The following is a 24,756-nucleotide window of genomic DNA, read 5'->3' on the forward strand; positions in this document are numbered from 1 at the left end:
AGACAGGGATGGAGTGGAAAGTTCCTTTTTGGCTCCAGTTTAATGACAACTGATCCAGGCAGTTGGACGGGCACACCTGACGGAATGCAGCCCATGACTCAACCGCTGTGCAGCGCATGTCTCCACACGCTGAGAGAATAGAACAGGAAAACTACTCCAATGTTCTGTGTCAGTACTTGTCTTATAGGGCGGTATACAAACAGAAGATGAGGAGCTGGGGCAGAACTAACAGAGAATCATGTACAGTCTTGCTGCTGCTAAGGCGTGTTATTTTCTTTGTATACGCAGTAAAAGACCCACAAGTCCTGATTCAAGATGCTGATTAGAGAGAAAGGATACAGGCAGATTACATTCACTGTGTCAACAGACATGGTCTGTCCTTGATTCCTGGTTGACTATTACAGAAGACAAAAACACACACATCATTGAACAACTTTAAATACCCCTTTCTGGAATACCAAGTGAGAGTAACTTGTTTGATTTCACCTCACAGCCCTGTGTTCACCTTTACTACACATATTATCCCTTTCCTTTTCTCTCATTTCCATGTAAACAGAGGAGTCACCAACTCAGAACCTGTCCCAGAGATGGTCAAATTTCTCCACTGGGTGGGTCTACAGTTCTGGCTGATGTGTTAAACTGGGGACCCAACCTCTGTCCATACAAATGGCAGTGGTTGAAAAAGTTTCCAATTGTCATACTTGAGTAAAAGTATAGATACCTAAATAGAAAAGGATTCACGTAAATGTGAATCACCCAGTAAAATACTACTTGGGAGTAAAAATCTAAAGGTTTTTGGTTTTAAATACACTTAAATATCAAAAGTAAATGTAATTGCTAATATATACTTAAGTACCAAAAGTAAAAGTATAAATAATTTCAAATTCCTTATATTAAGCAAACCAGACGGCACCATTTTCTTGTTTTTATTTTATTTACAGATACCCAGGGGTACATTGCAAAACTCAGACATAATTTACAAACGAAACGTGTGTTTAGTGAGTCCGCCAGATCAGAGGCAGTAGAGATGACCAGGGATGTTCTGATAAGTGTGTGAATTGAACCATTTTTCTGTCCTGCTAAGAATTCAAAATGTAATGAGTAGTTTCAAGAGTCAGGGAAAATTGATAGTGTAAAAAGTCGATTATTTTCTTTAGGAATGTAGTGAGGTAAAAGTACAAGTAGTCAAAAATATAAATACTAATGTACAGATACCCCAAAAAACGACTTAAGTAGTACTTTAAAGTATTTTTACTTAAGTACTTTACACCACTGACAAATGGACAGGTCCTCTTATACAATGAGAGTGCGCTTCATATGTTCTGGTCCCCATATAGTATGAGTTTAATGAATAACTGCTGTGTCTAATGCATTGGTGATGATATGGGACTAATATCAGCACCCAGAACCAAACCATCCAAGGCTGTCACAAGAGAGTAAAATGGGACTGATACTGTATAATTAAGAAATTATGATTAATCCGAAATAAAGTATCTTTCCTACTATACTCAGGGACTTTATTCATGGTCTTGATCCTTATTTAAGAACCTTTGAACAAAAAAACCCTTCATTTGAATACTGTCTGTTGTGCACTTCAGTCATTATATTTATCAAATTTATTTGAAAAATACATAAATTGCATTGTATAAATATACAAACAAAAAAGTGAAATAGATAAACTGCAACTGTACTTTGATAAAAATATGTAAATATACCTATAAGTGGACCTCACTGTTTGCATCCATGTAATATACATTCTGGGACATATCATCAACAACTATGTTTACTGAAACACATTCAAATCAACACGCTTTACTGGCTTTGTGCAGAGTGCATGTATTTTATAATCTATCATTCACATGAACACAGAAATGAATCGTCAGTATTCAAGCCATAGTTGTGCATAACCTACTGACAAACAACATGACCAGAAAAATACTCTCTCAATATCCAGAAGGATTTAAAAAATCTTTCATCATCTAACAATATTGACGTATGCGCCATCTTTTCACATCAAAGCCTAGAGCCGCCTCTGCTATTAGTAATGGAGGATGAGACAGGTAAAACTTCCCAGGGCATAAGAACAGCAATGGTGTGGGCACAGTGTGGCAAAGGTTGAGTCCTTTCCGAAAAATAACAATGGTAAAGTTGTGAGGTGTGGTAGACAGCAAACAAATAACTTGAGAATATACCACATTGCCCAGCCCTAGTGCAAAACTCTTCTAATGATGGATGTTTTATTTAAAGTGACTCAATTCATTTGATTGTGTTGTAATCAAATTGGTCACATGCGCCGAATAAAACGGGTATAGAGCTTACCGTGAAATGCTTACTTACAAGTCCTTAACCAACAATGCAGTTCAAGAAATAGAGTTGAGAAAATATTTACTAAATAAACTAAAGTTTTTAAAAAGTAACACAATAAAGAGGCTATACAGGGTGTACCGGTACCGAGTCAGTGTGCAGGAGTGGGGGGGGGGGGGGGGGGGGGGCGGGGAAACACCGGTCATCAACACAAAGGTAAGTAAACAATGCCTACAGAGGAACAATGAAGAACTGGCCAAGTCTTGCCTATCCAGAAGAGAAATGGAAGATACTTCTCATTGCCTCCAGACTCGTTATTCGACTTCTTTACATTCTCTCTTTTTGGTGTGTCATCATAGTGGTCTCTGACTTGTGGTCAGACTCACTCAGGTGGAACAAACTTAAACTTGAAACCTTTTTTCAACGCTGAATTGAATGTCATTGAGAAAACAGAAAGGTGTTCATGTATTTTTTTTTGGCCATAAATATTTTCTAAATGTAAAAGTAATCGACAGTATCTGTAATCTGATTACAATATTTTTGTTGGTGACGTAATTGATGACCTTTTTTTTAGTAATCAGGTTACATGTGACTGATTACATGTAATCAGTTACTCCCCAACCTTGAGTATAAGATGGGGCTGAGGCATCCTTGCTGGGCAACTTTAGAGAGTTGGACTCCATTTGATTCTTGCCACCGATCACCAGAGACGTAGCCATGACCACCTGGCGTGACTGGATGGTGGAGTTGCGTGATTGGTGTATCTGGATGAAACACTCTTTACATCGTTTCCCCACCAGGTACAGGATCTCAAAGAAAGATAGCAGGATACAGGCCAGGCTGGTGACCACCATGAAAATGGTGAAGATACGCTTCTCTGTGGGGCGAGAGATGAAGCAGTCCACTTTGTTGGGACAGGGCTTCTGCTCACACTTGATGAGAGAGGGGAAGTCATAGCCCTCGTAGATATGATAGATTAAATACACAAAGGTGCCGTCCACAGCTATCTTGAAGATCAGGGTCAGGACGTAGGTCCACCACAGCCCCCCGCGCTTCTTGCCGGTGTTCTTGTAAAGTTTCCGACAGCCCTCGCCATATTTGAGCGTGTGTTTGCGCTCACGTTCATCTCTGTAGGCCACGTGCATCACCACCATGAAGGAGGGACAGGTGACAAAGATGAGCTGCAGGGCCCATAGGCGGATGTGGGACACAGGGAAGAAGTGGTCGTAACAGACATTATGGCAGCCAGGCTGGGCCGTGTTGCACTGGAAGTCCTTCTGCTCATCCCCCCACACCTTCTCTGCTGCCACGACAAACACCATGACCCTAAAGAGGAAGACAACGGACAGCCACACACGGCCGAATGCCGTGGAGTACTTGTTCACCCCACTGAGGAGGCCCTGGAGGAATGCCCAGTTCATTGGAAAGCTGACTCACAATCTACCTCTCTGACAGAAGTTAAGATGGAGGATGGTGTGAGAAACCCTTTTCGGTTGAAAATTGTTGGTTGAGATCTCAAGTCAAATTCTGGAGTGTTCTTTACTTCCAGCCATCTATAGAAGAGAGAGAGAGGGATTAGGGGGAAGAGATGGCCTTTGAGTATGAGTGAACAAAAACATAACTGGTGTTATGACATCAGAACTATGAAATAACACATGGAATAATGTAGTAAGCAAAAAATTGTTAAATCAAAATATATTTTATATTTGAGATTCTTCAAAGTTGCCACCTTTTGCCTTGATGACAGCTTTGCACACTCTTGGCATTCTCTCAACCTGCTACATGAGGTATATATAGTCACCTGGAATGTATTTCAATTAACAGGTGTGCCTTAAGTTAATTTGTGGAATTTCTTTCCTTCTTAATGCGTAATCACCCTTTGCCTCGATGACATCTTTGCACACCGTTGGCCTTCTCTCAACCAGCTTCACCTGGAATGCTTTTCCAACAGTCTTGAAGGAGTTCCCACAAATGCTGAGCACTTGTTGGCTGCTTTTCCTTTACTCAGCGGTCAGAATCATCCCAAACCATCACCATTTGGTTGAGGTCGGGGGGATTGTGGAGGCTAGGTCATCTGATGCAGCACTATCACACTCCTTGGTAAAATAGCTCTTATACAGCCTGGAGGTGTGTTGTGTCATTGTCATATTGAAAAATAAATTGAACTAAGCCCAAACCAGATGGGATGGCATATCGCTGTAGAATGCTGTGGTAGCCATGCTTGTTAAGTGTGCCTGGAATTCTAAATAAATCACTGACAGTGTCCCCAGCAAAGCACCACCACACCTCTTCCTCCATGCTTCACGGTGGGAACCACACATGCGGAAATCATCCGTTCACCTTCTCTGTGTCTCACAAATACACGGCATTTGCAACCAAAAATCAGACCAAAGGACAGATTTCCACCGTTCTAATGTCCATTATTTGTCTATTATTTGTGTTTCTTAGTCTCTTATTATTGGTGTCCTTTAATAGTGGTTTCTTTGCAGCAATTCGACCATGAAGGCCTGATTCACGTAGTCTTCTCTAAACAGTTTATTTTGAAATGTGTCTGTTACTTCAACTTGTAATATATTGATTTGGGCTCCAATTGCTGAGGCTGGTAACTCTAATGAACTTATCCTCTGCAGCAGAGGTAACTCTGGGTCTTCCTTTCCTGTGGCGGTCCTCATGAGAGCCAGTTTCATCATAGCGTTTGATGGTTTTTGCAACTGCACTTGAAGAAACTTTCAAAGTCCTTGACATTTTCCACATTGACTGACCTTCATGTCTTAAAGTAATGATGGACTATCATTTCTCTTTGCTTATTTGAACTGTTCTTGCCATAATATGGACTTGGTCTTTAACCAAATAGAGCTATCTTCTGTATACCACCCTTACCTTGTCACAACACAACTGATTGGCTGAAACGCATCAAGGAAAGAAAGAAATTCCACGAATTAACTTCCACAAAGACACATCTGTTCATTCAATGCATTCGAGGTGACTACCTCATGATGCTGGTTGAGAGAATGCCAAGAGTGTGCAAAGCTGTCATCAAGGCAAATGGTGGCTACTTTGAAGAATCTCAAATATATTTTGATTTGTTTAACCATTTTTTGGTTACTGCATGATTCAATGCGTTATTTCATCATGTTGATGTCTTCACTATTATACTACAATGTAGAAATAGTTTTTTAAAAACAACCCTGGAATGAGTAGGTGTGTCCAAACTTTTGACTGACCCTGTATATATTTAACCCCCGGGCGCTGAAGACGTGGATGTCGATTAAGGCAGATTCAGAGGGGTTTAAACTGAAATGTGCAGAAGACCCATTTCAGTTGAATACATTCAGTTGGACAACTGACTTGGTACACTATTCCCATGTTTTATTCACACATAATAGTTTTTTCCCTGTGTAATAAATAGGCATAACTGGGAGCTATTTTCACACTTACCGCCTTTTTCAAAATGAGATTAAATGATGAATAATAATGTGTATGTATCAAGGATGGCAAAAACACCCATGTCCTAAAAGTACATGACAAGATTCCTATTTAGTAGCAAGTTAACTATTGCAAAAGGGCAAGTTAAATGTTCAGAGTAGGTCTTAACACCGACAGGCTATGCAGCAACTACAGTACTTTATTCCCCAATTGTTTATTCTAGTGAGTTCGCTGAATAATAGAAAAAGAATAGAGAAAACCTTTCCCAAACGCAGTCTCTTCAACCAATGAAAAATAACCCAAACTTTCTCTATCGTAATCTAATAACTTTACACTACTAGTATTGATACACAGCTGGAAATGTAAACAAATCATCTACTTACACTTCAAAATGTCTATGACAAAAGGACCATAAACTCAGTCGGGGAAGTTGCAGTCCGAATAGGAACGAGAAAAAACTCTTTGAATGCGACCCCACCGATGAAAATCGGTTTCTCAACGCAGGCGTGTGGGTGGAGCAGTCAGTCACGCAAAGCGATGTTGTCGTACAACAATGAACTTGTTCAGGTGTGGCGGGTGGGGCTCGTGAACCATGCAGATGAGCGGTTTCACGGGCCATTTAAATGTACAGAACTACAATATAAACATGCATTAATTCAAAATATTTGACTGAGTTATCAGTTCATTTAAGGAAATCAGTCAATTGAAATAAATGCCTTGGGCCCTAATCTATGGATTTCACAATACTGGGAATAAAGATATGAGTCTGTTGGTCACAGATACTTTTGGTCAGGTAGTGTATGTGGACACCTGCACATCGAACATCTCATTCCAAAATCGTGGGCATTAATATGGAGTTTGTCCCCCTTTGCTGCTATAACAGCCTCCACTCCTCTGGGAAAGCTTTCCACTAGATGTTGAAACAATGCTGCAGGGAATTGCTTCCATTCAGCCAAAACAACATTAGTGAGGTTGGGCGATTAGGCCTGGCTCAAACCATTTCTGTTTGGACTTTGCTTTGTGCAGCGGGGCATTGTCCTGCTTAAACAGGAAAAGTATTCTCCAAACTGTTGCCACAAAGTTAAAAGCACAGAATGGTCTAGAACAGGGGTACTCACCTCTTACCCTACGAGGTCCCGAACCTGCTGGTTTTCGATTCTACCTGATAGTTAATTGCACACACCTGGTGTAAGTCAGTCCCTGATTAGAGGGGAACAATGAAAAAATGCAGTGGAACTGTCTTTGAGGTCCAGAGTTGAGTTTGAGGGGTCTAAAATGTAATTGTATGCTGTAGCGTTAAGATTTCCCTTCACTGGAACTAAGGGGCCTAGTCCGAACCATGAAAAACAGCCCCAGACCATTATTCCTCCTCCACCAAACTTTACAGTTGGCACTATGCATTGGGGCAGGTAGCGTTCTCCTGGCATCCGCCAAACCCAGATTCGTCTGTCAGACTGCCAGATTGTGAAACTTAATTCAACACTCCAGAGAACGTTTCCACTGCTCCTGAGTCCAATGGCGGAGAGCGTTACGCCACTCCAGCCGACACTTGGCATTGCACATGGTGATCTTAGGCTTGTGTGCGGCTGCTGGGCCATGGAAACCCATTTCATGAAGCTCCCAACGAACAGTTCTTGTGCTGACGTTGCTTCCAGAAGCAGTTCCAGAGGCAGTTTGGAACTCAGTAGTGAGTGTTGCATTTTTACGCGGTAGAAGCTTCAGCACTCGGCGGTCCCGTTTTGTGAGCTTGTGTGGCCTACCACTTTGCGGCTGAGCTTTGTTGCTCCTAGACTTTTCCACTTCACAAGAACAGCACGTACAGTTTTCCCTGCGGCAGCTCTAGCAGAGCAAAAATTTGATTTACTGACTTGTTGGAAAGGTGGCATCCTATGACAGTGCCACATTGAAAGTCACTGAGACGTTCTACTGCCAATGTTTGTCTATGGAGATTGCATGGCGGTGTGCTCAATTCGATACATCTGTCAGCAACGGGTGTGGCTGAAATAGCCAAATCCACTAATTTGAACTTGTTTCCACATACTTTTGTATAGTAGGAGGTCCTTCTGTAGCTCAGTTGGTAGAGCATGGCGCTTGTAACGCCAGGGTAGTGGGTTCGATCCCCGGGACCACCCATACGTAGAATGTATGCACACATGACTGTAAGTCGCTGTGGATAAAAGTGTCTGCTAAATGGCATATTATTATTATATTATAGTGTACATTAGAAAAAGTAGGAGCGTAGATCAGAAAACAAGTGGTGTGACCACCATTTGCCTCATGCTGAAATATGAGGTGATGGTAGCAGATGAATGGCACGACAATGGGCGTCGGGATATCGTCATGGTATCTCTGTGCATTCAAGTTGCCATCGATAAAATGCAATTGTGTTCGTTGTCTGTAGTTTATGCCTGCCCATACCATAACCCCCCAGACACCATGGGGCACTCTGTTCGCAACGTTGACATCAGCAAACCGTTCGTCCACACCACGCCATTCATGCGGTCTGCCATCTGCCAGGTACAGTTGAAACCGGGGTTCATCCGTGAAGAGGACACTTCTCCAGCGGCCAAAGGTGAGTATTTGCACACTGAAGTCGGTTACGACTCCGAACCGCAGTCAGGTAAATACCTTGGTGAGGACTACGAGCATGCAGATGAGCTTCCCCCGAGATGGTTTTTGATAGTTTGTGCAGAAATTATTCAGTTGTGCAAACCCAGAGATTCATCAGCTGTCTGGATGGCTGGTCTCAGACGATCCCGCAGGTGAAGAAGCCAGATGTGGAGGTCCTGGGCTGGCATAGTTACACATGGTCTGCAGTTGTAAGGCTGGTCTGACGTACTCCCAAATTCTCTAAAATGGCATTGGAGGCGGCTTATGGTAAAGAAATGAACAGTCAATTCTCTGGCAACAGCTCTGGTGGACATTCATAGTCAAGCATGCCAATTGCATGCTCCCTCAACTTGACATGTGGCATTGTTGTGACTAAACTACACAATTTAGTGGCCTTTTATTGTCCACAAGGTGCACCTGTGTAATGATCATGCTGTTTAATCAGCTTGTTGATATCTCACACCTGTCAGGTGGATGGATTATCTTGGCAAATAAGAAATGCTCACTAACAGGGATGTAAAACAAATGTGTGCACTAAAGGAGAAAAATAAGCTTTTTGTGCAAATGGTACATTTCTGGGATCTTTTATTTCAGCTCATGAAACAATTTACATGTTGCATTTATTTTAGTTCAGTATAATTTGGACTGGAGCTGCTTTCATTTCAGACATTTTATTTCAAAAAATAGCGGAGAAAATACATGACCAAAAGCATTCTAATCTAAAACAGGTCAATTTTATAGTGAGTAGATGTTAGTACAGTATTGTGAAATACAACAAAATGTTTCATTTTACATCTGGAAAATGTGAAATTGACACAGAAGCTGTTCATATTCATTATAAAAAAAAGTGTTTGCAATATTTACATCACAGAGATGGTGGAACCAACAGGAACAATCCATGTACAGCAGATGAGTCATGGGCAACTGCAGTACATGATACAACATTTGCCATTTTAACAATTCTGCAGTCTGACACTGCTCATTTTTCTCAAACATTCAGTCACACAGAGCTACACAAACATACAACAGTCACTCTTCTGTACTTCAACTCAAACATACTCTCCACAGTCTGAAATGATCACTTTTTGCTTGGGCTTGCCTTCTTTCGTTCCTTCTGCCTGTGGGGACAGAAAACAACATGACAGTCTTAGTACACAACTTCTTCACAGTCTGTAACCACCTATAGGACCATACTTCCCCACCTCCATGCATGTCCCTCTCCTCCACTTACCTCCATGGCTTTGACCACCTCTATGCCCTCCATCAACTCTCCAAACACCACATGTTTGTTATCCAGCCAATCCGTTTTATCACAGGTGATGAAGAACTGAGAGCCGTTGCTGTTTGCTCCAGAGTTAGCCATTGAGAGCTGACCTATTACACATAAGAGGAGAGCTTTGTGATCAGAAACCATATTCAACCAAATCTGCGTATGGCAATGCCTCTCGTGCACTTCCTCACCACTCTACACATTAATTCACAGACAAACATTTAGACCTGGGCGTGTCTCACCTGCAGCAGTGTGTTTGAGGACAAAGTTCTCATCGTCAAACTTGCGCCCGTAGATGGACTTGCCCCCAGTACCATTGTGGTTGGTGAAGTCTCCTCCCTGACACATGAACTGAGGGATGACGCGGTGGAAACTGCTGCCTTTGTAGCCAAAGCCTTTCTCATGTGTGCACAAGCAGCGGAAGTTTTCTATAGGAGATATCAGGGTCGAGAGGGTTGGAGATTTTAGGGGATGCTCCTATTTAACAAGCATACAGTACTTCAGACTAGCTGCATGTTTCCTGCTTTACATATGAGCTCTGATTTGATACGTCCTGGTACCCAGTCACTTCACCCTGCATTCATAATGTATTCATACCCCTTGACCTATTCCACAATGTTGTTATAGCCTGCATTCAAAATGTTTCCCATTATGACAAAGTGAAAGTGCTTACAGAATTTTTGAAACACATATCTAATTCACATAAGTATTCACACCCCTGAGTCAATACATTGTAAAGGCACCTTTGGCAGTCTAAGAGCTTTCTACACTTGGATTGTGTAACATTTTCCCATTATTCTATTCAAATTGGTTGACAATTGCTACACAATGATTTTCAGGTCTTAGCATATATTTTCAAGTAGACTTAAGTCAAAACTGTAACTCTGCCACTTAGGAACATTCACTGTCTTCTTGGTTAGCAACCCCAGTGTAGATTTGGCCTTTTGTTTTAGGTTATTGTCCTGCTGAAAGGTGAATTAATCTCAGTGTCTGGTGTAAAGGATACTAAACAAGGTTTTCATTTAGGATTTTGCCTGTGGTTGGTACCGGTATCCCGTATATAGACTTGTCATTATTTTACTGTGTTTTTTTTGTATATATTTTTTTTAAACTTTAGTTTATTTAGTAAATATTTTCTTAACCAACAATGCTGTTTTAAGAAAAATAAGAGTTAAGGGCTTGTAAGTAAACGTTTCACGGTAAGGTCTACACTACACCTGTTGTATTCGGCGCATGCGACAAATAAAATGTGATTTGATTTAGTTACATTCTGTAGATTTGTTTTAATCCTGAAAAACTCCCCAGTCCTTAACGATTACAAGCATACCCATAACATGATGCAGCCACCACTATGCTTGCAAATACAGAGAGAGGTACTCCGTATTATGTTGTAATGGATTGCCCCAAAAATAACATTTTATATTCAGGACAAAAAGTGACTTGCTTTGCCACATTACTTTAGTGCACTGATTAATATTTGTATTCCGTACATGCTTCCTTCTTTACCCTGTCAATTAAGTTAATATTGTGGAGTAACTACAACTCTGATCCATTTTCAGTTCTATCACAGCCATTAAACTGTAACTGTTTTAAAGTTACCATTGGCCTCATGGTGAAATCCCTGAGCGGTTTCCCTCCTCTCCGGCAACAGAGTTAGGAAGGACGCCTGATTCTTTGTAGTGAGTGGGTGTATTGATTCACCAGCAAAGTGTAATAACTTTACCATGCTCAAAGGGATATTCAATGTCTGCTTTTTAATTTTTACCCATCTACCAATAGGTGCCCTTCTTTGCTTGGCATTGTAAAATCTCCCTGGTCTTTGTAGTTAATCTGTGTTTGAAATTCACTGCTCTACTGAGGGACCTTACAGATAATTGTATTGATGGGAAATTATGTAAAATATATCACTAGCCACTTTAAACAATGCTACCTTATATAATGTTACATACCCTACATTATTCATCTCATATGCATACGTATATACTGTACTCTCATCTACTGCATCCTTATGTAATACATGTATCACTAGCCACTTTAACTATGCCACTTTGTTTACATACTCATCTCATATGTATATACTGTACTCGATACCATCTACTGTATCTTGCCTATGCTGCGCTGTACCATCACTCATTCATATATCTTTATGTACATATTCTTTATCCCCTTACACTGTGTATAAGACAGTAGTTTTGGAATTGTTAGTTAGATTACTTGTTGGTTATTACTGCATTGTCGGAACTAGAAGCACAAGCATTTCGCTACACTAGCATTAACATCTGCTAACCATGTGTATGTGACAAATAACATTTGATTTGATTTGATTTATGTGTGGGGTACAGAGATGTGGTAATTCAAAAATCATGTTAAACTATTATTGTATACAGAGTGACAAATACACTTTTATTTGAATATCCCTAAATATTCCCTGAAGTCTAATGATCAAGTAAGTGTTCTATTTTCAGAAATGTCCCTGGTACTTTATAACAAGGAGAAGCATAGATACCTGCTGTCATGGGAACAATGTCTGCTCGGAGCAGAAAGCGCAGTCTCCCCGCTGGCTTGTTGCCAATCTTGATGTCCATGTAAACCTGGGGGTTCGTTCTGCCCTTCTTGGCTGGGGGCTCGCCCTGCAATCAGTGATAATATATTATCGTGTCAGGCTTTTAGATCATAATATGATACTATGCAATGTACTACACTCACAGAGACAGACAGGAACACACAGTCAACTTACATCTGCTGTTGTTGATTTGGCTGATTCTCCTGTGGACTCCGTAACCTCAGCGTCTTCGACAGTCGTTCCCGAGAACTTCTTCAACCAATCATCATCCGACCAAACTGAGGAAATGGTATACAGTTAGAGGTTTTACCACATCTAAGAGCCATGGGACAGTTTAAAGTCTTTATAGAGAGACTAACGCATATCACTCACCTGGACGAGAAGAGCCCTCTTTGATCCTCATAGGTTTGGCAATGTTGACCCGGATGGTTCTTCCAAACAACTCTGACTCATTCTGTCAATAAAACAGAGGGAAAACATGCATCAATGAGAATTGTCCAATACCACAGCTTTTAAACATGTGAGTCACTGTCTCAGAGTACATACTATCAAAACAAGGGATAATGCAAATCACTGTTAGTTAAACCAATTTGTTAGTGGGAAGCAAACACTCACCATGTTATCAATAGCAGCTGCAGCATCCTGTGGAAGATGAAGAGGGGGATGAAAGACAAACCAGTACAACACAATCACCATGATGACTATTGACCATCCACCATATCCTAGATTAGGATGTTAGGTGACGCGACAAACGGGCACAATGCTAGAATTCTACAAAACACAGCAGTGATCAAATCCATTTTCACTAAACGGCAATAATGTGGTCATCAAAATACATAATAAATCATCTGAAAACACGAATGTGGACGTTGTTAACCATGTCTAAAAATCACAATACTGTACAATATGATATTTATGTGAAATGACCCTAAATGTATGTAAAATAATATAATATTATAAAGCATACCGCGATCCATGCGGAACCTGTGGAATGACTTCACAGTGGTAACTAGCTAGCATCTCCAGCATCATTTTGTATACTTACATTGAGGTTTTCATTAAACTTACCTCTGCCAATTCAAATTCAATGAAGGCGAATCCTCTGTGCTTCTCTGCAAAATAAACAATAACATGAGACGTTAACGTCTGCTCTAAACTTCAGGGTTTCATCTACAAACAGTAGCAGTTTGTTCCGGCTAAGTAGACAGGACGGATAGATTACTTTCTTTTTACTGATTCAGCTGATTGTTTATGCCAAATTTGAATGGTAAAGCCATTTATTCTGACCTGTTTCATAGTCTATTGGAATTTGAATGTCTGTGACATCCCCGAACGGAATGAATGCCGCGTGCAGCACTTTTTCGTCCACCTCTTCTGTGAGACCACCTGTCAACACAACAGACACACACAATCAAGTTCGTTTTATCTGATTTGAATCAACTCATAGTAAACTCTTTCAAGCTTTTATAACTAAAGGTGTTCATATAATATCACGAACGGGGCATTACAACAACCAACAGCTTGATAGACGTTCAATTGCTAACGTTATACACACTTGCTGCCTGCAACTAGCTAACTATCTAGCCAGCTTATTCACAGACTGGTCCACTTTACACGTAAATAATGTGTAGCTTAATTGCCAGGAGATTACTAAAATATGTTTATTTCAACTACACAGTAACTACGTACAAAAACTATTGCAAAAGAGTAGCCAACTCACCAACATACAGCACTCGTTTGGTCGCCGCCATCTTGTAACCTTTAACCCTTGAACCCAACAAGGCTCGTGATTGGTGCGTTCCAACCAAAGCCCACCTCTCTGGTGATTCATGTTTGAGCTCCGGCGCCACCTGTCTTCTCCATTTAAAGATTATCGCTCAATCTTAACCAGTGGGACTCTCCAAAAACTGAAATCTTACAGCTCAACTCAAAATACAGTATAGTACCTTTTTTTTCCAATCACTGTTGCTGGCTAGTTGTTATAATAGTTGTCTTACTTCTCAATTCCCCAAACCTATTTTTTTTTTATGGTCCTCAGTTCCTGCGAAGGTAGCTAGTGTTATTCATGTAACATTAATTCGCTTTTTGGTTGTGAAATTAATAAATAATTTGATCAATAACCAATAATCTAATCTTTATTCAATGCTTCACTTGAGCAATGAAATGTGTACACACTAGGCATTTTTACACTACATTATTCTTAGGTTAAGAGTCCCTGGACTAGCTTATCCGGTTCAAACAAAGCAATGGTTAACCTAAGATTTAGCCCTGGGGTAATGTGCAGTGTGAACAGGCCTACTGTGGGGCTATGGCAGTATGCAAACTATTGTGGAAAAGAAAAACAAACATTGTAAATTTGATATTCATCCCTTTATTGAGAATACCATATACCACACCACCCATGATAACATGATGGGACGGAGGAATCCAATCGTCCAAATGAAATCATAAAACAAAACTTTCAAACAAAGAATAAGAGCAAAGCAAATTTGCATCAGAGAAAAGGGGTCTGTCCTGGCCACAAAATCAAGGGCCTTATTTAGTTGGAAGTTTTGCTTTTGGTAAAGTTAAAATGTATTACAGAATTTTTTTTTTAAACTAGACAAATTAAGTACTGTAATCTCTTTAAAAAATATTTAAGTATGTTTTTAAAAGATTTTTTCTATTTTTTTCAACCCTGTTTTTATTTATTTTTGCATAGGATTTTGTAGAGATGACCCAGTCATTTGGAGCCAATGTAGTGATCTCTCCTCATCTTTTTCTCAGTTGATTGTGTCCTGGGGGGGGGACACAAAAAGCATTGGATAAGAAATATGAACCCACTACAATTGAACTAATCAAAAGCAATGGATTAAGTTTGCAAATCTATACACCATTAATGTATATATTAATATATGTTGCCAAAAAGTTTGAGTAGACACCATTATCAGTGCTAGGGCAAAAGCTCATGCTTCGGTGATATCATAGCTCACATTTTCTCATCTATTAACAAAACTAATCTAACAAACATTTAGTAAGCGGTCTTACACATCAGGAAGTAGAGGCAGCAGTGGTTGTAGGGATGACTCCCACTTTTTGTGTGGCATCCTTCTTTGCCTGGTGGGCCTGCAGAACGGCAACAGCTTCCTCCACCTGCACAAAAACACGCAGAGAAATAGGAGAAACAATTAGAGCCTTAGCCAACACTATATGACCCTAGATCCATGTTTATGATCTGATATTATCCTGTTCCTGGTACCTTGGAGCGCAGGGATTCGTGGGACTCCAGCATGTGCAGCAGCTCAGAGTTGTCAATCTCAAGCAGCATCCCAGTGATCTTCCCTGCCAAGCTGGGGTGCATGGCCTGGATCAGGGGGAACAGGCGCTCCCCTGAGAGAGAGAGAGAGAGAGAGAGAGAGACAAGAGACAGGGAGGGTTAAGATTTGCTTTCACGGTTTCAAATGTTACAATATAATTGCACCTTATTGCAATGATGTTCAAAATCCCTCCAAAGGTTCTAGACTCTAGATTCTAGAATTTGGCATTGAACTTCCAAGGACCAATATGACACACCACCAATCTGTTCCAGCACTCACCCAGCATCTGCTTCTGCTCCTGGGGGGGTGCAGAAGCCAGCATGGAGGATGTGAGAGGCTCCTGACCCTGCACATGTACAGCTGGCTGAGCCTGAGAGGAGGAAGACAGTGAAGAAAGTGGTTAAAACAAGGGAGTGATGGAACAGAAAAATAGAAGGACGCAGCATTAACTATGCTAAAGATGGATGTTGGTGAGATTTACCTGCTGTAAGGCGATGGGCTGCACCACTTGGGGGTTAGTATTGCGTATGCTGGTGGCGTACTTGTAGGGTGGCATGGAACGCGGGGCAGGGACTCCCATGGAGGGACGAGTACCCATAGCCTGGCCAGCACCTCCTAATGGTAGGGATGACACATAAGGATGTATGATGAGCCAGTAATCAAGCTTGATGAGGTAATATTTCCACCATGTAAATTATAGTCAGTGGCTATCAGATATACTGAGGCAATCCAGTCTTACCAACTCTCTGAGCTCCAGCAGGCCCCATGCCTCGTGGGCCCTGGGTGCTGGGAGCCAGGTGTCTCAGGTTGGCACGTGGACCAGGCTGGCGCAGGGAGTTGGGCATCCCCTGGAAACCACCTAGAGAGAGAAGAGGGGGGTGGCAGTGTTACTATTGGACAGCAGTTCAAGTCAACATAATGTCACTAGGACATATAGTAATTTAATAAATATAGCCTGTATATATAGCCTAGATATATAGCCCATGATACATTTAGTTATTATGTATGATGTCATCTCTAACCCCCACCTTGGCCTCTGCCACCCTGCTGCTGCCAGCGGGGGTTGGGCCTCATCTGGGTCAGCTGATTGGGTGCATAGTAGGTGGTCCTGTTTTGGCCCTGGGACACACACACACACACACACAGTTAATGACAGAAGTGTAACCATGTATGCAATAATGTTGCACAAAATTAAAGTTCTACATCCTGTAAACAACAACTGACTCACTTGTTACAGTGCCAATTATCTTACTGGCATTTGCACAGCAGCATTTATCATATCAACTGTCAGAACCTTGACATGGCATTTTGAAGGGCATTTTCAGTAAATCCCACATAACTTTCTCCCAAACCCATTTTAACCCTCTCTCCCTCCCTCACTAACCTGAGGCACTGCAGGCATGAAGTATCCGCTGGCGGGCTGGAACTGGTTGATGATGGCGTTGGCAGGCATGGCCCTCATGCCAGTGATGCGCTGCATGTACTGGTTAGTGAGGTGGGCCTTGCGCTCTTCTTTGCGCTGAGCCAAGGCCACGTAGAGGGGCTTGGAGCCCACAATGCGTCCGTTCATCTCAGTCACAGCCTTGGTGGCCTCCTCAGGAGAGGAGAAGCAGACAAACCCAAAGCCCTTGGAACGCCCCTCCTCCAGCATCACCTGCAGCAAGAGAAGCCGTGTTATATCTGGATAACACACTCCAAATACACAACTGAAAATAGTAATTGTGGTGCACTGTTTTGGCTTCTGCTGCACTCTCTCACTTTGGCACTGGTGATGGACCCGAATGGGGTGAATTCCTTGCGCAGTTTCTCGTCGTCAATGGTGTCGTCCAAGTTCTTAATGTAAAGGTTAACACCCTGAAACCAGAAAAACAGTGTCATGACCACAAACATACATACTCAGCCTGGCTTGTTCCCTTAATGGATGGGTACTATGAAACAAGATGGCAGGTTGATTAATAGCATTTAGTTATAATCAGTGTTCTATTAGACATAGTGGTGCCAGAGGAGAGTGACATGCTAGTTGACCTGGTAACGGCTGATCCTCTCCTGTTTCAGCATCTCAAACTTCCTCTTCAGCTCCCCCTGCCGTTCAATCTTCTTCTGAGCACGTCCCACAAACACAGTCTTCCCATTGAACTCTTGGCCGTTCATCTCCTCACATGCCTGAGTAGAGATCCATTTGTTACAGCCAGTCTATATGCCGTTAATCCAGAAGGTAACACAACGTGATTATTTGTACGATTGTCTCACTTAGTCTTTTTACACCAACCTCGAAAGCCTGCTGACTTGTATTGACATGACTGTTGTTACGAGGGTATAATAGTACCTTGTTAGCATCCTCGTGTTTCTCGTAACTCACAAAGCCAAAGCCTCGAGATTTGCCACTAGGGTCGGTCATAACCTTCACACTGAGAATTCTACCTGCAGGGGGAAAACAAGAACAAATGGGACTCCGCTATACGCTAAGTGCATGTCTAGTTTCCTTGAAACGATTTCAAGACAAATATGTGATGAACAAAAACGTCTCCACTAATAAGCAAACTGTACGTTTCAGTCACAGCTTACCGTATTGGTCAAACATTTCCTTTAGCTTGTCATCGTTCATGTCATCTCCAAAGTTCTTGATGTAGACGTTGGTGAACTCCTTTGCTTTGGCCCCGAGTTCTGCCTCCCTCTCCTTCCGAGACTTGAAACGTCCAACGAACCTAAACACCACGAAAGAGCAATGACAACTCTTGTAAAACGGTCCTGAGCAGCAGGGAGAAAGGGACTGTGATCCATCTCTTATATTTTCCCTCTGAGAGTCATGTTTTCAGGCTGCAAGCAGGTTTTCACAGCACTGACATTGAGGAGTCCCAGACTATTAAATGGAAGGAAGCACTTTGTATAGAACAGCAGCACAGTGAGTCAGTCAAGGACCTCTCAGGAACAACATTGAACTCACTTCTTGCACTGTTTATGGCACCACAATCAGGCAAACTGAGCATTCATGCTATACACCCAGATCACACCAGACACAATGACGTTTCCTGGTCCAAGACTTGAGACATGGAGGGACAGAGGTCCATAAAAAGGAAAGCTGAGGACCAAACTAGGTTGATAGATCATATTTTTCTACTCAGACTGTACCTTGTTATGCAGACCTCTCCCAATCTGGCTCCAGTATTGCATTCCTGCATTCGCTCCATCACTAAAACACACAAGCGTGGTTACACACACACACACACACGACAGGCAGGTGGACGGGTGGACAAACGTACAGACAGAAGGATGCTCAGCTGACACATGGAGTGAGGTGACCACAGAGAGTCGAAATGGGTTGTTGTGTAGGTTTAAAGGCACATTTCCCTGTGAGCACTGCAAAAAACATTCACTGTTAGTTGTGTAATTCACGCAAATCACACAGAAAGACAGGGTGTATGGGGACTGAGTGTGAGAAAGAGGCTCGTTATATGCATCTACAGCAGGGATGGGCAACTGTGATGGGGGCTGGGGCCACAAAATAAGATAGATCTGCGGGCCTCCAGTTGCCGATCCCTGATCAACAGGTTGCTGTTCCTCTGCTAACCTCACCCTTTTGCCGTGTCACAGTATAGGCCTACTTCAGACTCCAACCATGTACAATCCTCATCAATATCCCTAGCTGCCCTTGATTGATCTAAACTGTCCACTTTCTACACAATGATGTAACTCCAGTTCAGTTCAGCCCCTTCCCCACACCTCCCCACCCGCTCTTCGTTGATCAGACACTCACACCTTGCGGTCGTTCAGAAGCATGCCGTTCATCTTTTCAATGGCGCGGTCGGCTGCGTCCTGCGTCTCAAAGTGCACAAACGCGTATCCCTTGGATCCATTCTCATCACCTACAACCTGTTTGAGAGACAAGTTGATGCTCTTTTTTTTTAAGTACACAAGTCTATGGTCATATCAGATGTCTATGGTCAGAAACACTGCAATCTTACTTTGCAAGACAGAATGTTCCCAAAGGCAGAGAAGGTGTCATAGAGGGCCTTGTTGTCGATGGTCTTGTCCAGGTTCTTGATGAACACGTTGCCCACCCCAGACTTCCTGAGTGAGGGGTCTCTCTGTGACCACATGATTCTGATTGGCTTCCCTTTCACCACATCAAAGTTCATGGTGTCCAGGGCTCTCTCGGCTAGAGGGGAGAGGTCAGAGTGTTAACTTACATCATGGAGCCAAAAACATATCAGCCACTGTGTACACCACCAAACACCATGTTGTTTATGCTATATAGTGCTCACTTCAAATCACACCGCACCACGCTGCATGCTACACCATACGTACATCTCCCAAATCATTCACACTACCACATTGTGTCGTGATGGATAGGACCAGGAGTTACTCCTGGTCAAGTCATGTGGTCAGGAAAAACTACTGGCCCTAGTTTATTGCACACTTAAGAAACCATGCTACAACTGGATTGTCCGAACTACTACACCATGTGGCTATGGAGTCTGACCTCCGCCTGCCACCACACTGAGCAGCTGTTAGGGGGCAGTTGGCTAGGCAGGAGCACATGGCGCTAACACACAGACAAATGGGACCAGAAGTGCCACAAGACATAATAGTTGATTCACCCTGTCATAATGAATAGATACAATGGCAGACATATAGTGCATGTACAGATATAATTCAGTGAGGCAAATGGCTCTTAAACTTTACATTCTCTTATGGCTTCTCCAATAAACGCCAGCCATTGCATTATTTTTTATGGTCCATACTACCTATGTCAGTGTGTGTAACTTTGATTTACGTTTCCAGATCTGCCGATCATGATTTCTGTTGTGCCAGTTCTCATTTTCCTGCCCCCTCTCTCATGTCCATCTGGGTACACATGCCAACCAGAGAGCTCCCCTTTGTTCCTGTCACTCCACAGCAACACACACCCGGGCTTTAGAGCTAAAAATGTCTGTTAAACAAAACGGAGCTCCCTTGCGTCTGCTGGCATCAGCAGTTTGCTGTGCAATTGTACTTCACACAAACCAGCTCAGAGAAGGTGAGTGACGGTCACCCTGTCTGTCTAGTTCTCGAAGGTTCCCATGGCCATGCTTGATGAAAGACCCTGAGCACCATGTGGAGCTGAGATTGCTCAATGGATGAATAGCAGAGATAAACATGATGAAATCAAATAAGAGGTAAAGTGAACGTGACACACAAAACAAGTGAACTTCACTGGTCAGTTTGAAGATATTATACTGTAAATGTATTTAGTCATACAGCTGAAAACTGGATAGTTCATTCTAGGCGAGGCTGATAGCCACCCTAATTAATTGTCAAACATTACCCTTGTATGAAGACTAAAACTTTTTAGATATTATAGGCAGGCAACATTTGGACTGCCTGAGAGAGCGACTATATTTAGAGAGGGGTCCTGAGAGGTATGTGCTGGTGTGGAGTGAGTTTATTCATTCTCTTCCATTGATGGAGGGAGACACATTCAACAAGAATGTTCAGATGAGCAACCCCAGGTCTTGTAACTATTTACAAATGCAGCTGTGACATGCTGAAACCCAAGTGGAGACGGTCAGCCAAAGCTAGTTTAGTCACACGAAGGAACACTACTCCCCTCAAATATGTGGTTGTAGTTGTAGACCTACATCTGTGGTAGTTGTACTACACTTTTACTTCCTGACATGTTATATTGATTGTGTATTGTCATAAAAGTACAACCTTCAGGTTATATTGTGACCACAGAGTTCTCTAGCTACACTAAGTCAGATATCTGGTGGCAGGTGTGAAATGGAAAACAGCCCCATAGGTCCACACTGCTTAACAAGTTGGCAGACACACTGTCATAGAACACACCCCATATGCTACAGCTCAATCGTGTCGGGTCACACCCCCTAACAAATACATGATTCTACTGCACATAAAAGCACTACTTTGGACAATTAAAAGATGAGTGATTGTTGAATCGAGTGGTAAAATCGAAGAGTGCAAGTCTGTGTTAAACGTTCAGACTTCTTACAATAGGAGCAGGGGCTTGGATACAAATGTTGGAAATTCCTCCGGTGTACCCTGCAAGCACGTACATTGTTTGCCACTACGACCCGAGCAAAACATCACAGATCAACATGTAGAGGAGAGAGCATGGAAGGTGTTGAGAATTGACACACTTCAACAATTACTCAAGAAAACCAACCAGAAAGGGGTGTTGAATCAACATGAAAAGTTTCAGCAGAATTGTATTCGCAGAAGCAAATCTATTCAGACTTATTCTCCTCAGATCAGAGGACGTCACATGATCCCCAGAAAGCAGGGAAATGCAAGTTAGGTCGTGTTCTCCTGCTTAGACATTTCTGACTCATGCCAGATCTTACAATGCCTGGATAGGTATTCTAGGTATCAGCAAACCACATTTGTCTTAGCACTGTGGTGCCCGACTGCACAGTCAATAAAGTGGTATGCAACCATTGGTTGGTGCGTGCAACCTCTAATCATTGGGAACGTGGCCTTACTGTTCGGCTGGGCCCTTTCTTCCTCTCTCTGTAAGGCGGCAGGGAAGGTATTGGGAATTAATTTCACTACAGAACGGTTCCCTTATGGCCCTTTAAATAGGAGCAGAAATGGGTCACTTTGGGTTAGGTACTGTGGAGCAGGACTCTGGAGCAAAGCTGCAGCCATCCGTTCAAAGTTAGAGGCACAACACAGACAGTAGGCTGGTTGCAACATAGCCAAAGCAGGAGTCTTGTACATGTGAAAACAGGAGTCCTGGAGCATATCCTGCTCAATCCTCAAACAATGACACGTTGACGTGGGCCACCATTATTGCTATATGGGTCAACAGATATTCCAAATGTTGTGCTTCTCCACACACCAGAGTTAGTCCATGAAGGGTAAGAAAGTCCATACTGCATGTATTAGTTGTCTGATTCACAGTGCCAGGCATGGTTCAGTGCAAGTTGTGTGGAAAACATTCTCTCCCACTATAGGTTTACATTCATTCCGTTACATGCAACATTGGGGCTTAGCCTACACCTCTTAGATTGCCTGTGTAGTGGTATGTTTCTATTATTTCGTCTGGAGGTAACCACTGAGTGCTAGACAGGTGTGAATGCTGTAGATACCTTTAACAGGAAATCACATCACAACTGATTTAGACTCAATAAAAATCAAGATGTACTTTACATTGTATTCTCTATAGGACGAATGCTCTGAACTGACTGTTGACATGCTCAAATAAATCCAACATCCAAGTAACCCTTTACGCCGTTGTCTTGGAGGCATGCTTGATTGCTTACCGTCGGTGGGTTGCGAGAAATTCACATAGGCATAACCCAGAGAGCGTCGGGTGATCATATCACGACATACTCGAATAGACAACACCGGTCCTGCTGGGCTGAATTTCTCATACAGCATAGCCTCCGTGATATCAGGGTGCAGATCGCCAACATAGAGAGAAGCCATTGGATAACTCCCTGTAGTCTCTGTGTTCATTTCTCGGAGTGCACAAAATGTATGAATTCTTCCTTCGCGCTATAATCACGGGAATTGTTGATAAGAAATGTTCCCCGGGGCCGAATCTGTGAGTAAAAACACTCAGAATGCGACTTGTGTTCAGATCGAAGTTTCAAGACTCGCTGACAAGGAAAAGTGACAGCTAAAAACAGAATGGAATCTCGGCGTATTCTCCTGATAAATATAATTGTCTTAAACGTCGGGTTAAGCCCGAGGCCTCCTGTTAACACAATTTAGCGACGTATTTTTATTTTGTATATTACGGAAGGCCTATTTATTTTTAAGATTTTATATTTTGTATTTTTTATATTTTTTTGTTTTTTAAAAGTTGTTAAAGAACGGTGAGTTAGACACTCACGGTTGTTTTGTGGCCGGGGAAAGAGACTGCGTGGGAAAAGCATGGTCACTTTATAGACAGTGCAGTGCGCAGAGGAAATAGATAGGGTCAAACTTGGAATAGAAAAAAAACAGTGCATGAGGTGTAAAAGGGAGAGCGGCGGGTGTACGGTCACAACTACCCACCACAGATCCCTACAGCGACATCTGGGTTTGACAACGTGGTCATTATAGCAGGGGCCCGCTTTAGTGTGAAGGGGCCCAAAACGCCTAAGTTTTAAGGACAAGAGAGAATATTTTGGCCAAAGTTACACATTTAAATTGAAAAAGTGGAGTTACAATAACAGAAACTGAGTTTATTCATTTATACAAATGTATAAACATGTTCATTGACGACTCCACCTTGTTCATTGGACTAGGCTACTCTGTCTTGTCCAGCTCCCTAAAGAAAAATTACAAATAAAAACAGTTATGAATGAAAAACCATTCAGTGGAAAAAGTTACACTAACTAAAGGATACAAGTGGAATGAATAAATAAAATTGAACCTGTCAAAACTACAAATGACCTCATCAGATCCAGGAGGGACAACCCCAGGTTCCGCTGCCCAGCCCTCAGCCTCTTCACTGGGAACCTCTCCTCCATACCAAAACTCCTGATCCCTGGTTCCTTCAGTCTAGGCCTCCTATCCTCATAAATCTGTGTCGGAAAGCCGTCAGCGGCTTGGGACAACTGGAGCTTAGTGTGGACCACAAACTGGGAGTCTGTTGCTTTGGTCACCAACTTTTTAGTCTGCTGGCTCCAGACCCCATCAATGGCAGAAGTCAATAGAGGCTGTCTAAGAGAAGACAATACATTAAAATAAGCCTGAAACATGAATGGACTGTCAAGTCCTAGAAGATTACTATACAGCAATGATAGTATAATCACATTAAGACAAGTAAAATCATAGATACGGACCAATGCATATGTTCTTATTCAGAGCCTTTACACCTGGAGCCACAACAGCTGCACACAACATCCCCACTAAGCTTCTCTCATCTGTAACAGATTGGCCACCCATGAAAGCTACAGGTTATAGAATAAATCAATGTTTCCCTAGCCCATGCCCAGATACCTTGATTTGATCTTGTTGCAAGACTTAGCATCTGGAGACACCATGATTAGAGATGATCACACTGCAGTGCACATAGGTCTAGGAAGGACAGATTAATTCAGAATGGAGTCTAATGTGGACAGAGAACTTATTGTCCTATGGGCAGACCTGGTGGACACATACCTGGAGGTGGATGAGCTGCCCTCTTTGATAGATACTGGTTTTAGATGCATTGGTCCAGAATGCTGCAAACATTATATTTGTAAAGAGATTAGTAAAAAAAAAGCGTCAATTTCACAGTGTCCCCTTTATCATGACTCATAGTTCATCACATTCATAGCATGTAGACTCCAGTCTAGTGAGCTGGTGTTCTAACA

At 42.3% G+C, this 24,756-nt stretch overlaps 3 protein-coding genes across 3 annotated transcripts; all 3 read right to left on the reverse strand.

Annotated features, from left to right (window-relative positions):
* Positions 1-2,497: 2,497 nt before the first annotated feature.
* LOC124046367 (gap junction beta-4 protein-like) lies at positions 2,498-6,270 on the reverse strand. Its single transcript, XM_046366676.1, has 2 exons — positions 6,114-6,270; positions 2,498-3,857 (listed from the first exon to the last, which is right to left on the reverse strand). Exon 2 carries the CDS (start codon positions 3,723-3,725, stop codon positions 2,901-2,903), a length of 825 nt encoding a protein of 274 aa, XP_046222632.1. The 5' UTR covers positions 3,726-3,857; positions 6,114-6,270; the 3' UTR covers positions 2,498-2,900.
* A 2,638-nt stretch (positions 6,271-8,908) lies between these two features.
* On the reverse strand, positions 8,909-13,987 carry LOC124046366 (peptidyl-prolyl cis-trans isomerase E). The gene is made up of 10 exons (XM_046366674.1): positions 13,894-13,987; positions 13,461-13,559; positions 13,242-13,285; positions 12,789-12,815; positions 12,546-12,627; positions 12,348-12,451; positions 12,117-12,240; positions 9,853-10,038; positions 9,572-9,714; positions 8,909-9,458 (listed from the first exon to the last, which is right to left on the reverse strand). Exons 1-10 carry the CDS (start codon positions 13,922-13,924, stop codon positions 9,390-9,392), a joined length of 909 nt encoding a protein of 302 aa, XP_046222630.1. The 5' UTR covers positions 13,925-13,987; the 3' UTR covers positions 8,909-9,389.
* Positions 13,988-14,524: 537 nt separating this feature from the next.
* Positions 14,525-23,341, reverse strand: LOC124046368 (polyadenylate-binding protein 4-like). The gene is made up of 15 exons (XM_046366677.1): positions 22,732-23,341; positions 19,432-19,625; positions 19,224-19,339; positions 18,035-18,174; positions 17,796-17,890; positions 17,495-17,632; positions 17,228-17,323; positions 16,854-17,123; positions 16,498-16,588; positions 16,209-16,328; positions 15,951-16,084; positions 15,749-15,839; positions 15,412-15,542; positions 15,201-15,305; positions 14,525-14,950 (listed from the first exon to the last, which is right to left on the reverse strand). The coding sequence occupies exons 1-14, from the start codon at positions 22,925-22,927 to the stop codon at positions 15,204-15,206; spliced, it is 1,914 nt and encodes a 637-aa protein (XP_046222633.1). The 5' UTR covers positions 22,928-23,341; the 3' UTR covers positions 14,525-14,950; positions 15,201-15,203.
* Positions 23,342-24,756: the final 1,415 nt, after the last annotated feature.

Source organism: Oncorhynchus gorbuscha, linkage group LG10, assembly GCF_021184085.1.
Source record: "Oncorhynchus gorbuscha isolate QuinsamMale2020 ecotype Even-year linkage group LG10, OgorEven_v1.0, whole genome shotgun sequence".
Lineage (NCBI taxonomy): Eukaryota > Metazoa > Chordata > Actinopteri > Salmoniformes > Salmonidae > Oncorhynchus > Oncorhynchus gorbuscha.

What these genes read in the sequence shown, in the direction of transcription:
- LOC124046368 (XM_046366677.1), bottom strand. Translation starts at nt 22,927, where the DNA reads ATGAACACAGAGACTACAGGGAGTTATCCAATGGCTTCTCTCTATGTT. An exon ending in AACACGAGGATGCTAACAAG is followed by an intron (nt 17,633 to 17,795) that starts GTACTATTATAC and finishes ATCTCTACTCAG; the next exon opens with GCATGTGAGGAGATGAACGG. An exon ending in GGAGCAGAAGCAGATGCTGG is followed by an intron (nt 15,543 to 15,748) that starts GTGAGTGCTGGA and finishes TCTCTCTCTCAG; the next exon opens with GGGAGCGCCTGTTCCCCCTG.
- LOC124046367 (XM_046366676.1), bottom strand. Translation starts at nt 3,725, where the DNA reads ATGAACTGGGCATTCCTCCAGGGCCTCCTCAGTGGGGTGAACAAGTAC.
- LOC124046366 (XM_046366674.1), bottom strand. Translation starts at nt 13,924, where the DNA reads ATGGCGGCGACCAAACGAGTGCTGTATGTTG. An exon ending in CAGCTGCTATTGATAACATG is followed by an intron (nt 12,628 to 12,788) that starts GTGAGTGTTTGC and finishes TTTTATTGACAG; the next exon opens with AATGAGTCAGAGTTGTTTGG. An exon ending in CCTCAAACACACTGCTGCAG is followed by an intron (nt 9,715 to 9,852) that starts GTGAGACACGCC and finishes TATGTGTAATAG; the next exon opens with GTCAGCTCTCAATGGCTAAC.